The 14856-nt window shown below is 47.5% G+C and overlaps 1 protein-coding gene across 1 annotated transcript in view; it reads right to left on the bottom strand.

The window, feature by feature from the left end:
* Positions 1–14856, bottom strand: part of MYO18B (myosin XVIIIB) — a 248035-nt gene that overhangs the window by 104808 nt on the left and 128371 nt on the right. Inside the window, exons 29-32 of the mRNA XM_032883267.1 lie at positions 11189–11343; positions 7037–7160; positions 6043–6243; positions 2190–2300 (exon numbers count right to left, since the gene is read on the bottom strand). Of these exons, the coding sequence (XP_032739158.1) occupies positions 2190–2300; positions 6043–6243; positions 7037–7160; positions 11189–11343 (591 nt within the window). The remainder of the gene's footprint in view (positions 1–2189; positions 2301–6042; positions 6244–7036; positions 7161–11188; positions 11344–14856) is intronic.

The raw sequence follows: 14856 nt of genomic DNA, 5'->3' as shown, positions 1-14856 counted from the left end.
TTTAGTAAGAGACTGGGCTTTGGAATGAGACAGACCTAAGATTCAAGTCCTAGCCTGGCTACTTCCTAGCTGGGTAACTTTGGGCCTCTGGCTTCACCATTCTGAACTCTGGTTTCCTCATCTGTGAACCAGGACCATAAACCTCGCAGTGTTCTTCAGGGGCGCAAAGAAGCTGATGGACATCAAGAACCCAGCCGGGTGCACCAAACCCACTGGGTGTTCAAAGAATCCCATTCATTTCTCCCAGATATGTGAGAACAGAAAAAAAGCTGAAACTGGCTCCTCGATGCAAACTCCCAGCACTTTATAATTTACAATAACTCCCAACACTTTACAGTTTACAAGCTACTGCCCGTTCTTTTATCTCATCTTCACAATAGCAGAGGAAGGCAGAACATTTTCTATCATTGCTCCCGTGTCTCAGATGAGAAAACAGAGCCTCAGGGAGGTTCTAGAGACTTAACTCCGGGATGCACAGATCTGGATGAGTCTAAAATTGTTGACCCTTTCTTTCCAATAGGATACTACAGCAGTCAGATCTGCTTGAGGATGTGCTCAGTGAGACCACCATCTCCTGCCGAGGTTCTGATAATCACCAAGATGCCCTTCAGTCGTGCCCAGGAGGATGCCCAGCTGTGGGCTCTGTAGGGTGCCAAGGCCGCATGCCCTCCTTCTCTTGGATGGATGAATCAAACCCAGGAGCCAGGGAACCACCACGCTGGTTCACTAGCTCTTCTGAAGGACCCACTGCCTGGAAATCTGCTATTACTTGTAAGTTTCCAGCAAACAAGGATTCCATTTACCAAACTGTGCATTGTTTCCCCATCTGACGTCTCCCTGAGTCTTCACTGTGACCCTGCCCTTAGTCACACTATCTTATCTTACGGATGAGAACAGTGAAGCTCTTTAGCAAGGTTATGTGGTTCCTCCAATGCCCTACACTTGGGAGTTGATGACCTTGGGACCTGACCCAAGCGTGACTTGACCCCATGATTCCGATTAAAGTAGCAGCATGGGCTTTCTCATGTGTCTTATACATTGGCTCCGAGTGACCAGCACTGGATACAGAACAAGGAATCAAGGGCTAGCATGGATTTCAGTAGCAGTTAAGGTTTTTAAATCACTTTCCCAAGATGGCACAGTTGTTAAGGTGGAAGGGCAGAGATCCAAAACAAGGGTCTGGGAATTCCAACACCCAGGCCCTCAAGCCCTACAGTCTAGAGGTCTTCCCCAGATAGACCGCGGAGGGAGCCAATCATAGGAGTCAGCTTTGAGAAATGCTCCTCTGCCCCTTCTTGGGATCCAACTGCAGACTAGACGATGAAGGACCTGGAGGGATCCCCCAGTGAGAAAGCCTGTTCACTGAGCCATAACCCACAGCTTTCCAACCACTCCACTTAAAAGATTCATCTTCTATTCACATCAGTCAATGCATCTGTAAGGATGTTTATCTCAGCGTTGGTTAGAGTAACAGAAAATCTGAAAATCCTCAATGCCCGACCGTGGGAGACTTGTTGAACAGATGACAGCATGGGCCTAAGGTGGACTGCTTCTAAAGCTCTTCAGTGAGCTTCAGTAAGTGAGATCTGTGTTTGCCGACATGGAAAGAGGCCCAGGACACACCACTGAGTGAAAATAGCAGGCTTCAAGAAAGCATGACCCCATTTAGGGAAAACGATATCTCAATAGATAAGTATGTGTGTGTGTACAATGACAGAGAGCTATGAAATGACTTTTAAAATAGTAATAATGATGGTTTCTAGGTGGTACGATTGCAAGGATTTATTGCTTTCTTACCCACAGTTTGAAATGTCTGTAGGAGCTTGGATGAAGTGTAGGAAATGATTTGCAAAGGAAATAGCCAGAAGAAACAAGTCCCCTCCTTGAAACCTGTAAGTCCTTAAGTCCTTACCCAAGGTATAAAGTCACATGGCATTATGGGCTTTTGGCAGAAATCTTGGGGTGATGATGCTTGACAGTTCCAGAGACTTCTGGAAGTTCTAGAACCATATTAAAGATATGTACTTCTGCTCTAGCACCCCTGACAGTGAAGGTCTTAAGTGGTTGCAGGAATGGTCTATCCCCAGGCCCTAGAATCCACCCCTCCCCCCACCCCACTCGAAGGAAGATGGCACCAGGACCAGGTGCTACACCAGGGCCTGGCAGGGCCCAAAGTGCTGTTCACATACCCGCTTCTGGCAGGACTGGCGGACATCTTCCAGCTCTTCCTCCTGGTCCTCACGGTCCTTCTGGTGCATCTGCTTCATCCGCTCGATCTCCAGCTCAAACCGCTGGCGGAGCTGGGGGGGCAGCAAGGGCAGAGGCTCATGAGGGTGACCCACACAAACCATGTCAGCCTGGGTATCCCACCTGCATTTTTCATTTCTAGAGTGTGGGGAAGACAGCCAAGTCATCCCCCAGGGGCCCAGGAAGGTCAGAAATGATAGATAAATAGCCCACGCACTGCCACATCCCTTCCTGCTGTCATTACAAGCCATCACTAATCCATCACACTCTTTCCCACTGAATTTCGATGGAAGACTCCTTCAGGGTCCTTCTCAACCCTTTTAACATGAAACAGATGTGTCATCCCTGGAGCAAGCCTCGGTGAGGGTTTTTTGGATGGATGGATGGATGGATGGATGGATAGGTGGGTGGATGGAAGGTTGAACAAAAGTTTATTCATGAATATAGGGAATCCTACAGAGAGAGATCACTTGCCCAAAATGTCACCTTGGACAATCCACTTTGCCTCTGGTTACTTGGTGGAAAACGACTACCTCAGGATGCTTTTACGAGAATCCGATGAGATCGTCCACATAAAACACCTAGCACATTGCCTGGCACACAAATATGACATTCTCTTTTGAAAACAGACAGGAATGACAGCCCCCTCACTTCCTGGAAGACAAAATTAAGAACTGTGTGCCTATGAAGGAGACAAGTCTTTTAAATGAGAACCTCCAAAACTTGCTCAGAGCCTATAAAGAGACACAGTGCACAGTGTTTAAAACTGTGTGACACTGCATAGAAGGTTCTAGAATTGGAAGCAGATGTCATGGGTTCTTGCTGCCCTTCAAGGTGTTCCTTTCTTGATCTTGGTAATTGAGGGACTGACCCAAGCTCTTGCTTCTCAAATTCTGTGGCATGTTAGCCCTAAGTAATGCAATTTTTAAAAATTTCTATTTCAGGGCTTCACCCTAGACCTACCGGATCAGAATCTTCAGCGTGCAGGCTCCAAGAATCTAGACTTCCAAGCTTCCATTTATCTGTACTCTAATGCCTGGTCATGGTGCAGCATTTGGAACTCTATACCTTGGATGGGTTACAATGTAGAAACTAACTTTTTGATCACTTACCACACCACCCAGAGCCTCTCACCAAACCTTCAGAAGATTACAATTGCTGTCCCTCATGTGGAAATTCAGTTGCAAAAACAGTGTTGGTCTTTTAAAATGTTGACAATAGGGGTGCCTGGATGGCTTAGCGGATAGGCATCTGCCTTTGGTCAAGACATAATCCCAGAGTCCTGGGATCAAGCCCCGCATTGGGCTCCCTACTCGGCGGGAAGCCTGCTTCTCCCTCCCCCACTCCCTCTGCTTGTGTTCCCTCTCTTGCTGTCTCTCTCTCTCTCTGTCAAATAAATAAATAAAATCTTTAATAAAATAAAATGAAATAAAATAAAATAAAATGTTGACAATATTCTCTACCATGCAGGACCGTGGTGGAGAAGCAAAAGGATAGCGTAGCACAGAGCCCTTATTCCAGTTCCTGGCATAAAGTAAGCTCGCTTTAAATGTCAACCTCCTTCCTCGCCTCCTTTAAAATGACAGAGGTTATGGGAAGATAATCCAAAACGAGGAGCTTAAGCAAGTAAATATAATATTTCTTTTTCATTTTTTTTTTCGAGCCTCTTGGGTAGTCCTGGCATCTGCAATACCATTTATGTCCACCTTATATGAGTTAACATAAAATTCCCTGGAAAAATTGTTGTATTGTGATCAATAAATATCTCCCAGATGTCTACAAGGGTACAATGTGGCGTGAGGTTCTGGGTGAAGCTGAAGATGGATTCGAGCATTGCGTCAGCCTCGCCTTCTGTGTACACTAAGGATGGAAAATTAGGAAGGATACACTAACTTTTGGGTCTCTCAGGTCACAGGAGTACATTTCTGCTCCCGAGTTCCGAGGGGTCCCCTGGTGGTATCTTGAAGAACTCACAGAATTTTCCAAAGCCCTCGCTTTATTCTTGACTTCAGGTTGCTATCAAGCTGTGCCATCCTCCAAGTCCCTTAAAATAATCTACACAGATTCCACCTCCTTCATGAGCCTCCGTGGATTCCTAGCTGGAGCTGGGGGAAGCCAGGGGATGGGCAAGGCTCCAGTTTCACTATATGGAGGAGGAGACCAAAGTCTAGAGAAGACAGAGGGCTTGCTTAAGGTCAAAGAGACTGAGCTGCCTTAAGGACACCTTGTCAATGTGAACATATTCCAGCTCCTTGAATGCCATAGGACTTTCCTGCCCCAGGGCCTTGGCACAGGCTCTTCCTCCTGAAAGGAACTTTCTCGGTGCCAACTTGGACCCATCCTTCAGGAAATGTCTCTTCCTCCAGGAAGTCTTCCTTCATTGTTCCCCCAATCCTTCTTCCAAGACTGAATATGCAAATTCAACTTTCTCCTGATACTCAACATGACTATAAACTTCCAGAAGGCAAAAAGCACATCTGTCTTATTTTGTTTTGTTTTGTTTTGAGAGAGAGAGTGTGGTGGGGAGGGGCAGAGGGAGAGGGAGAAAGAGAGACTCCCAGGCAGGTTCCAGGCTGAGCATGGAGCCTGATCCAGGGCTCAGTCTCACAACCCTGAGACCATGCCCCAAGCCAAAATCAAGAGTCAGATGCTTAACTGTCTGAGCCACCCAGGAACCCATGTCTTGTTTACACCTGAATTCTTAACGTCCACACCTTGCATGATGCAAAGTAGGCACTTAATAAATTCCTGTAGGCTGAGTGAGTTAAAGGAACTCGGTTTTCTGAACTGCTTCAGACTCTGTCCCTCCATGCCTGCCACACCTGGGTCTCAGTACTTAATGGGTTTCCTGCCAGTGGAGTGAGGGTAAGTGAGAAGCCAGACCGGGCACCCCCACCTTCTCACTCCCTCCCTCCATGGAACCAGAGCTGCTCAGTGTTCATCTGCTTTCCATATTCGTGCTACCTGGTCAGACTTTCTCGAAAAGAGGGTCTCCACCATACAACCCCTTTGAAATCATTGCCACTCATGAAATGCCACATGAGAAATTTCTTTCCAGCTAAACCTCAGGAAAAGCTGGTTTGTTTTTTTACCTTGGGATAGCAAACATCACAAAACTCACATTTCCTTTTTCTCTCTGGCCACCAGGAAGTTTAGAGCTGAACCCATTAAGGGTATAAGATCACATGCTTTCTGTATCTGCATATTAATTCACCATCCCCAAACCTCTTTGGTGTCTATTTGAGTGTGTTTTTCCAGCTTAGATCATTTTATTTATAATTTTTCTGTTTTAGGAGGCACACGTTCTATAAGCCACTTCGAATTCTTTGTGGCATGAAACGGGCACATCAACAAATAAGCCCACAAAGAAAATCTTCATTGGATATTTCACTGGTATTAATGTAGTCGATATTCCTGCCTTCTTCCCATTAATGATTTTCTGTTCCCCAAAGATGAGAGTGCCAGTCTTCCTGGAAGTAGCAGGTGCTATGGGAGTCAGAGGGCACATGTTCCAGATCCCATCCCCGGCACCCCCGCTGTGTTTCCAAGCCTCAGCTTCTACATCTATGAAGTGGGGATCACATTGGTTTCTGGCCCTGGCAGGATGGGAGGAGTGGGCTAGATCAGGAAGGCTCTGGATGCCAGACCTGGAGGTTGAGAGGGTTTCGGGGCTAATAGGGAACCACAGCAGAATAAGGAGCAGCTGAGTGAGGTAAGGTGCTGACGTTGCATTTCAATAACCCCCTTCTGCACTGGAGCCAGTCTGGGACAGGGCCTAGGACAGAGCTTTCCTACCTGCTCCAGCTGCTTGATAGTGTTTTCTTGCTGGTTCTGGATTTTCTGTTGCTCAAGGGCGCTGGATTCCAGCTTCCAGAGCCTCTCCTTCAAGCCAGCGACACAGCTCTCCCCCAGGGAGGACAACCCCAACAATTCCCGCTTTTGGGCCTGCAGCGTCTCCACCTCCTGCTTCAGCTGCGAGGTTTCCTGCTCCTTTTGCTGCAGAGACCAAGTGGGGTGGAGATCCAGAGTCACGTGATCATGCATCCCATCCACCGTGGGACAAGTTGCCATCCCTACCTCAGCCTGGAAACTCCGGCAGGAGCCCCTGTGGGACACCAAGGGCTGCTCCCTGGGACAGCTCACACCAGTAGGGGCGGGGGCCTTTGTAGGGGAGCAACACCACGGCCCCCAGAGTTAGAGCTCAAAGCGCATAAAGGGAGTGTTTGCCCATTTGTGAGCTGTGTATCTGCCGAGAGGCAAGTGACATCTCAAGGACTGCCACACTGGGGCAGTGAGGCGAGGTGTCCAGAAATGACTCATCCAGGTTAGAAAGTCAACTCCAGGATCAAAGAACTTGGGGCTAGATCAAGAAATTGCTGAATGCCAGGATGAGCTCTCTCTTGGGGGTAGCAGGGAGAAGGATAAGGAGCAAATGAATAAAGTGCCCATGTCATATTTTAATAAAATCCCTCTGCACGGGAGCCTGCATAGGACAGGGCGCTGCCCCTGGATGAGGTGACAGGGACTCATTCTTTCCCCAGCCTCTCCTATCTCCCAGGTGGGTACCTTGAAAGTGCTCAGATCCTCTGACAATCACTCTTTCAATGACAGTTGTCTTGAGGCACCCCGGAACCCATGACTCCATCTGGCTGGCAGACCAGCCTACCCCTGCCACCCCACCCCAAGGTTCTCTCCCTGTCACTATTTACCTTGGGTGAAAGAGGGGGCGGTTTTCCTGGAAACCAGCAACTAAAAGCCTAGAGGGCTCCATGCCCTTCCCATCCCTTACCTTCAGCTGTTGCTGAAGCTGTCCTAGTTCCCACCGGATGCTGGTGTTCTCCTGGGTCACTTTCTCCCGAAGACCCTTCTCAAACACAGACTCCCCCAGGGCCTGGGCCAGCTGCATATCAAACCTGTTCAAGCAGAGGGCATGTCATGGCATTGGGGGGGTGGTCCCTGGGGCATGAGGGGCGGGCAAGGGCTGGACAGAGGCAGTGAACTTGTCGGCAACCACGAGAGAGAGAAAGAAAAAGAGAGGGAGGGAGAGAGAGATGAGAGTTTGCACTCGGTGGTTTTATCTAAGGTTGTGGATGGGCAGGAGGAATCTAGAATGTCAGAGGGCAACTTTTAGGGCTCAGATAGAGCTTCTCCAAATATAACAGAGACTTGTATAAAACACGATAAAATACATAAGTGAAAACCAGGGTAGAATAGATTACAGAACAGATAACAGGAAAAGAAGAACATACAGAAAGATAGAAAAACCTCATCTATCGGGTTTCCCCATATACAGGCTTGGGGTCTAATAGTCACTGATGGGGGAAGGAATGGAAGTATATATTTGCACAAACAAGAGAGAGTCTATACTGTGTCTCCTATAGGAGATTGTCTGGCTCCTGCACCCATCAGCTATATCAGAGCCCAGTGATTATTGATAAAAGGCTGGACACTACTACATTTGGTCTTGTCTTCATTTGGTTCCCCAGTGAAAAACACAGAGACTCAACGGTCCTCTTCAGGGCCGCCCTGGGAATCAGGAAATGCCTCCTTTGGGGCCCACCTGCCCCTCCACGATGGTGACTGCCAAGTGTGAAGCACCTCCTGGATTTGACATCATCCTATGCAGTTGCCTTGAACTTCTACCCCTCTCCTAGATGAGGAAATCAGTAGAGGAGGCTCTCTGCCAAGCCTCAATAAGGTATGACCTTGGTCACTTGCCCTCGGGCCACACGGAAACCCCTATGGAAAGTTCCCTGGGCACCGCCAGCCTGGCTGAACTGGGCGTGGGGTCTGGGCCCTAGCAGGAAGAAAGCCTCCTCTGTTAAAAGACTATCCAATGTATCTTAACACCAGATAGTCATTCAAAGCCTCAGACTCCCAAGAGAGCCCATCATGGGAGGACGAGGGAGTCCTCCTGTTGGAAGAGCCCAGGAGCTTTCTCATTGGCTGATGATGACATCATTCAAGGCCACCTGAAAAGGGAAACATCGTGGTGGTAACAATGGTGTGGAGTCCCAGAGTGCCAGCCTCTGCAATGGGTCCGTGTAGTAAGGATTCAGCAAGAAACATGTGATGATATGGATTTTACAGAAGAGGAAGCTGAAGTTCAGACAGGCAGAGTGATTTGGCCCCAAATGCCAGGCAGGTCCAGGTCCGTTGCTGTCTTAGCTAGCCCCACATCTAACTGGTACAGTTGGGGACAGACAGTGGGGGCTAGCCAGTGAAAGAGGGTTCCAAGGAGGCCCTGGCCTAACAGGCCACCTAATGCCAAAGAATGGCTCCTACAGAGACCCGAACTTCTGGAACACACTGACCGACAAACTGCATGAGGCCAGATGGATTCCCACACCCACTTCACCCCACCCAAAGCAGGCCTGGGTTCTAACCTCCAGTGAGTGTGGGAGTCGGTGAGCCCAGCCCAGGCCTCACCGCAAGGAAGCAGGCTGGGAGTTCCATTGGTCCTCAGAACAGAGCTCTGTGACCCGTGGAGTAACCATGGCAACAAGAAGCCAAACCCAGATGGAACCACTTTGGGTGGCTGTGAACTTAGATGCCACGGTGGGGAGACAGGGGAACTGTGGTGGACATCAGTCCACCAGGGCCCAGCAAACTGAGGAGGCGGCTACCTCTACAGTTTGATTAGACTTAGAGAGATAGGAAGAAGGGTTGCTCCCTTCTAGATCTTTCCCCACTACATTTTGCCTGACTTCCCATCATTAGAGCAAGGCTTCTATCGTCCATCGGCTCCCTGCTAAAATGTTGGTCCACTGAGACAGATAATGACTGCTGTTTGCAACGAGCTTCAGAACATGAATTAATGTCTGCCAGGAGAGGGAGGGGGAGAGGGAGCACCACAGGACAAATAAGTCTCAGGGGGAAACAATATAAGTATGAAGAAATGGGGATTTTTCCAGGGGAGCCCCATCAGTAGGGTCTTGAGTGCCTAGAATGGAGGATTCTGCCCGAGGAGTGTCAGGGAAAGACCAGAGAGATGGAATTTCCGGGTCACATAAACTCCAGGGAAAGCTCCCATCCTCATCGAAGAGTGAAAACCCTCCACATAACTCCTCAGAATAGGAGCAGAGGGTCACCTGGGTGGCTCAGTTGGTTAGGCATCTGCCTTCAGCTCAGGTCATGATCCCAGGATCCTGGGATCTAGCCCTGTGTCAGGCTCCCTGCTCAGCAGAGAGTCTGCTTCTCTCTCTCCCTCTGCCCCTTCCCTGCCTGCTCATTCTCTCTCTCTCAAATAAATAAATAAATCTTTTTAAAAATATTAAAAGAACTGGAGCAGAACCCACAGATGAAAGCTGATATTGTCATAACTGGCAGAAACCCTGAGGGGAGGCTGCAGTCCCCATGTCTCCATTCACAGATGGGGTCTGCAGGAGTTATTCTTTTTTTTTTTTTTTTTTAAGATTTTATCTGACAGAGAGAGAACACAAGTAGACAGAGTAGCAGGCACAGGAAGAGGGAGAAGTAGGCTCCCTCTCAACCAGAGAGCCCAACATGAGGCTCAATCCCGACTCTGGGATCATGATCTGAGCCAAAGATAGACGCTTAACTGACTGAGCCACCCAGGTGCCCCTATAGAAGCTATTCTTCAGCAATAAGTCCAAGAACTCCTTAGGAACCTCAGCCTTTCTCTGGCCTAGAGAGGAGATATCATTTGACAAGGTCACACAGGACATGGCCAAGGTAGGACAAAGCCATTTTCCCCAACGCAATGACAAGATTCAGCCGAGTCCCCAGGAACATGAAAAAGGAAACAGAGTCAGATATCAATAAAAGATTTTAAAAAACCTCTCTTGTTTTGGAAGGCCATTGCTAACAACCCCCTCAAAGATCTTTTTTTTTTTCACATGAAGAAGCCAGCTCAGAAAAGCTCCAAGTGAGAGAAATAATATTTAATTACACAGACCAAGTTCAAAATCTATGCCACCCCCATGAAAATATAACTCAGCTTGCACCTTCTTGCATCTCTCGTAACATTTTTCTGAATTTTCTTCCCAGACTGTCTAAAAGAGGCTGTATCTCATCTCTTTGTCTCCTATGAAGTCTCCATTGGTGGTCGTCTAACTCAAAACGGGACCCCTGAACACCACGAACTACCCTCACCAAACAAGCAGAAGGGCTTCCAACACAGCAAGCATGACCAGGGTTAAATGAGTTCGGGCACTGAGGTTTTGCAGATGGATGCTCCTGGGTCCCCATCTAGGTTCTACCATTTGGGGAGCATGGGAACCAGAGTGCCGCTTCAAGTTGGGCATCATGTTCGTGCACAAGGCTCCATCTGTCTGTGCCAGAGCTGTTCATGTGATCTGAGAGCTGAGGCCCTAACTGCCAAGAGCAGTGAGTGGATTTTTGGCCTCCCCATTCCATGGCTCCGTGTCCTACAATGGGGCTAAGAATCGGACGTCAGTCCATTGGGTCTACCAACCATATCATTTAGTCCTCACTGGTATGGTGTATTCTGCCCCCTGACCCGAGGATGAGAAACTGAAGCTCAAGGGGTTGAAAGATTTGTCCAAGGTCAGACAACTGGAAAAGGGCATGGTGAGGTCTTAAACTGGGATAGCGTGACATCAGGGCTCGCTCCCCCAACCACCATGCTAGGGTGTCCTCACCCTCCAGAACCAATTCCTCACTTGATAAACAGGGATGTTGAGGCCCTGAGAGGCCAAGAAAGCTCTCCAAGATCATGTGGCTGACTGGGTAACAGGAAGGAATCACTTCTTGCTGCATATGTGGGAGAACCTTACAGGAATAAGATGTGAGTGGTGGGGAGGATATTAAGGGCCAGACAAGGGCATTAGGCCTTGTGGATGAGGAGCCCTGATGGAAGGGAGGGGGCCTGAGGAGGAGAACCTGGAGATCCCAGAAGACCCCCGCACCAATATAGCCCACCCTGGAGCCCCCACAAAGGGAGTGTCATGCAACTCACTTCTTCTGCTTCTTCTCAAGCTCGTGATTTCGGCTCTGCTGGTTCTCCAGCTGGAGGCGGGTGTCCTCCAAGTCACAGGTCAGATGGTGGCACTTCCTCTTGTGCTGGTGGGCCATTTTCTTGGCCCCCTCATAGGCACTCTGCAGCTCCGCAAGCTGTGGGAGTCACAGAATGAATTACCCCGCTGGGTCTGCACTTGAACGGACTCTCTACTTGGTACTTCAAGTAGCTGCCATCACTACAGTGAGTGTGGTGGAGAGAACAGGTGCTAGGGCCAGAAAGACCCGGACAGGACCACTTTCTGCCTGTGTCTCCACAAGGAAGCTGCTTCTCTGACCCTGTCTGCTCAGGGGGAAGATGGGGGCAGGGGCGATTGCATCCAACTCTTGGGGTCGTGTTGAAATTGCCTCCATAATAATTCTGCCAAAATGTCCACAGATTCTACCCAAGCCCTGCCTCAACACGACAGCCCCGTGAGCCTGCAGTATTAATACCCTCCTCCGTGGGCTTCATCTCGGAGCCCTGTGGAGATTAGCCAAGAAGCAGTCAAAATGGTACATCTCAAGGCTCTACCCGGGAACCCCATGAGACAGTCTGTAAAGGTTCAGGCCGTAAATGGCACTTTTGATGGCCCAAATTACACAGCAATACACATAACCATAAACAAATAGAAAAGCAAAGCATCTCGCCTCTTCCTCAAGGAAAAGCCCTCCCAAATGTCCTAGTTTAAATCTGGGAGAGAGGACAACTCAGCACACTTGCTTTGAAGAAATGGCCTCATTAAAGAATTTCTTTAAATAAGCAAAACTCTGAGTTAATGAAGCCTGTAATTCTAAATTCAGTATTTGAAGGCAAATGGGATGTTTTCTTATATTCTGTAGCTCAGAAAAGGTTGCAGCTTTATTACTTCTTAATGCGGCATGAATAACTCCCCCCTTCCTTGGGGAAACTGACCCGCCTTTATAATTTGTTACTAAAGAACTCCGCTGTTCCCTTGTAGTTGGGTTTATCCACAGCTCAGGATGACTTTGAGGACTACAAAATAATGTCTGGCTTGGAAGTGACCACAAAAACCATCATCAGCAGGGAGAATCCTGACCTTCCATTGTTTATAAAACCCCCATATGATCTCACCCTGGCCCCCCTCTGCATGGGGGTCACATAATGCTTTTCTCTCAGTGAGGAGATACATTTAACAGCAGGACAGGCAAGTAGGACCTCAATTCTCAAGGTGCTCATCACTGATGGGGTGGGGAACCCAGAAGTGAGCAGATAATTATAATACATCATGATGAGGTTTATACTTGGGGACACAATTCAAGGGCACCCAACCAGTCTGTATCAGGGGAGACTTTCTGAAGGGAAGGACATATAAACTCACATCTTAAGGATAGTTGGAGGTATCCAGGTCAGGGAAGGAGAATATTCTAGGAAAAGGTAACAGTATGTACAAAGGCCCAGAGGTGAGGAAGACTAAGGCAGTGCAAGGGAAGAGGATAGAGAGCCCAGAAATAGACTCACAGAGATATAGACAGTTGATCTTTCACAAAGGGATAAAAGTGATACAATGAGCAAAATAATCTTTTCTGCAAATGATGTTGAGACAACTGGTCATCCACATGCAAAAAAAAAAAAAAAGAAGAAGAAGAAGAAGAAGAAGAAGAAGAAGAAGAAGAAGAATCTTGACATAGACCATACACCCTTCACAAAAATTAACTTAAAATGTATCACACACCTAAAATGTAAAACTATAGGGGTGCCTGGGTGACTCAGTGGGTTAACCCTCTGCCTTCAGTTCAGGTCATGATCTCAGGGTCCTGGGATCAAGCCCCGCATCGGGCTCTCTGCTTAGTGGGGAACCTGCTTCCTCCCCTCTCTCTCTGCCTGCCTCTCTGCCTACCTGTGATCTCTGTCTGTCAAATAAATAAATAAAATCTTTTAAAAAAATAAAAAATAAAATGCAAAACTTTAAAGATCCTGGAAGATAATTTAGATGAAAACCTACATGACCTTGGGTTTGGCAATGACTTTTTAGAGATATACACCAAAGTCATGATCCATGAAAGAAAGAATTTAAAAGCTAGACTTCATTAGAAGTTAAAAATTTCTGCCCCGCAAAAGACACTGTCAAGAAAATGAAAAGACAGGGGTGCCTGATTGGCTCAGCTGGTTAATCAGCCTTCAATTCAGATCATGGTCCCAGGCTCCTCGGATTGACCCTCACGTTGGGGCTTCCTGCTCAGTGGGGAGCCTGCTTCTCCCTCTCCCTCACCCCACCCCTTGCTTGTGTGTTCTCTTGTTTGCTCTCAAATAAATAAAATCTTTTAAAAATAGAGAGAAAATGAAAAGACCAGCTATCGACTGGGAGGAAATATTTGCAAAAAAACATATTGGACAGACGACTGTTCTCCAAAATATACAAAGAACACTTAAAACCCAACAAGAAAACAACTCAATTAAAAAATGGGCCAAAGACCTTAAAAGATAGTTCCCACAAAGAATAAAGACCATGAATAAGCCTTTGAAAAGGTGCTCCATGTCAATATGGCCCAAGGGAATGGCAAATTAAAACAAGACACCACCATGCACCTATGAGAATGGCCCAAATCCAGAACACAGACAACACTGAATGCTACCAAGGATGTAAAGCAACAGGAATTCTCACTCAGTGCTGGTGGGGATGCAACATGGGACAGCCACAGTGGGAGACAATTTGGCAGTTTCCTCCCAAACTGAACATGCTCTTCCCATATGATCCAGCAATTATTCTCTTTGCGATTGACCCAGAGGAATTGAACGTTTCTGTCCACATGAAAACCTGCACATGGGTGTTTATTTTAGCTTTACTCACAATTGTCAAAACATGGAAGCAACCAGTATGTTCTTCCATAGGTGAGTGGACACACTGTGGTCTATCCAGACCATGCAATATTCTTCAGCTATCAAGCTAGAAAAAGAGGTAGAGAAACTTCAATGCCTACAACTAAGTGAAAGAAGTCGATCTGAAAAGGTGACACACCTTATGATTCCAGCTATGTGACATTCTGGAAAAGGCGAAAGTATGGAGGGATGAATCACTGAGGCAGAGAGGATTTTTAGGGTAGCAAAACTCCTCTTTTTTTTTTTTTTAAGATTTTCTATTTATTTGACAGAGAGAGAGAGAGAGGCAGCAAGAGAGGGAATACAAGTAGAGGTAGTGAGAGAGGAAGAAGCAGATTCTCCACTGAGCAGGGAGCCCGATGTGGGGCTTGATCCCAGGACCGTGGGATCATGACCTGAGCTGAAGGCAGACGCTAAAGGACTGAGCCACCCAGGTGCCCTAAACTCCTCCTTAAAACTACAATGGAGGATCCATGTCCTGACACATTTGTCTAAACCCACAGAATGTACACCAAGAGTGAACTCTACTGTAACCTATAGACTTTAGGTGATAATGTGGCATTAACATAGGTTCATCTGTTGTATCAAGGGGGTGTTGACGATGAGGGAGGCAATGGTCTAAGCAGGGAATGTATAGGAAGATAACCTCCTCTCTCTCTGGCTATAAGCTTTGAACAAGTGAATATGCTTGGATTCAGCATGCTAGAGTCATTTATGAGAGCTGACTCCCCTCCCAATTCCACACAGTGCTCTCACAATGGTAGGCTGAGATTGGCCCCAGTGGAAAT

Source organism: Lontra canadensis, unplaced genomic scaffold, assembly GCF_010015895.1.
Source record: "Lontra canadensis isolate GAN:19392208 unplaced genomic scaffold, GSC_riverotter_1.0 scaffold87, whole genome shotgun sequence".
Classification (NCBI taxonomy): Eukaryota; Metazoa; Chordata; class Mammalia; order Carnivora; family Mustelidae; genus Lontra; species Lontra canadensis.
Note: the sequence above shows the minus strand (reverse complement) of the source record. Positions and strands in the feature narration are given on the sequence as shown.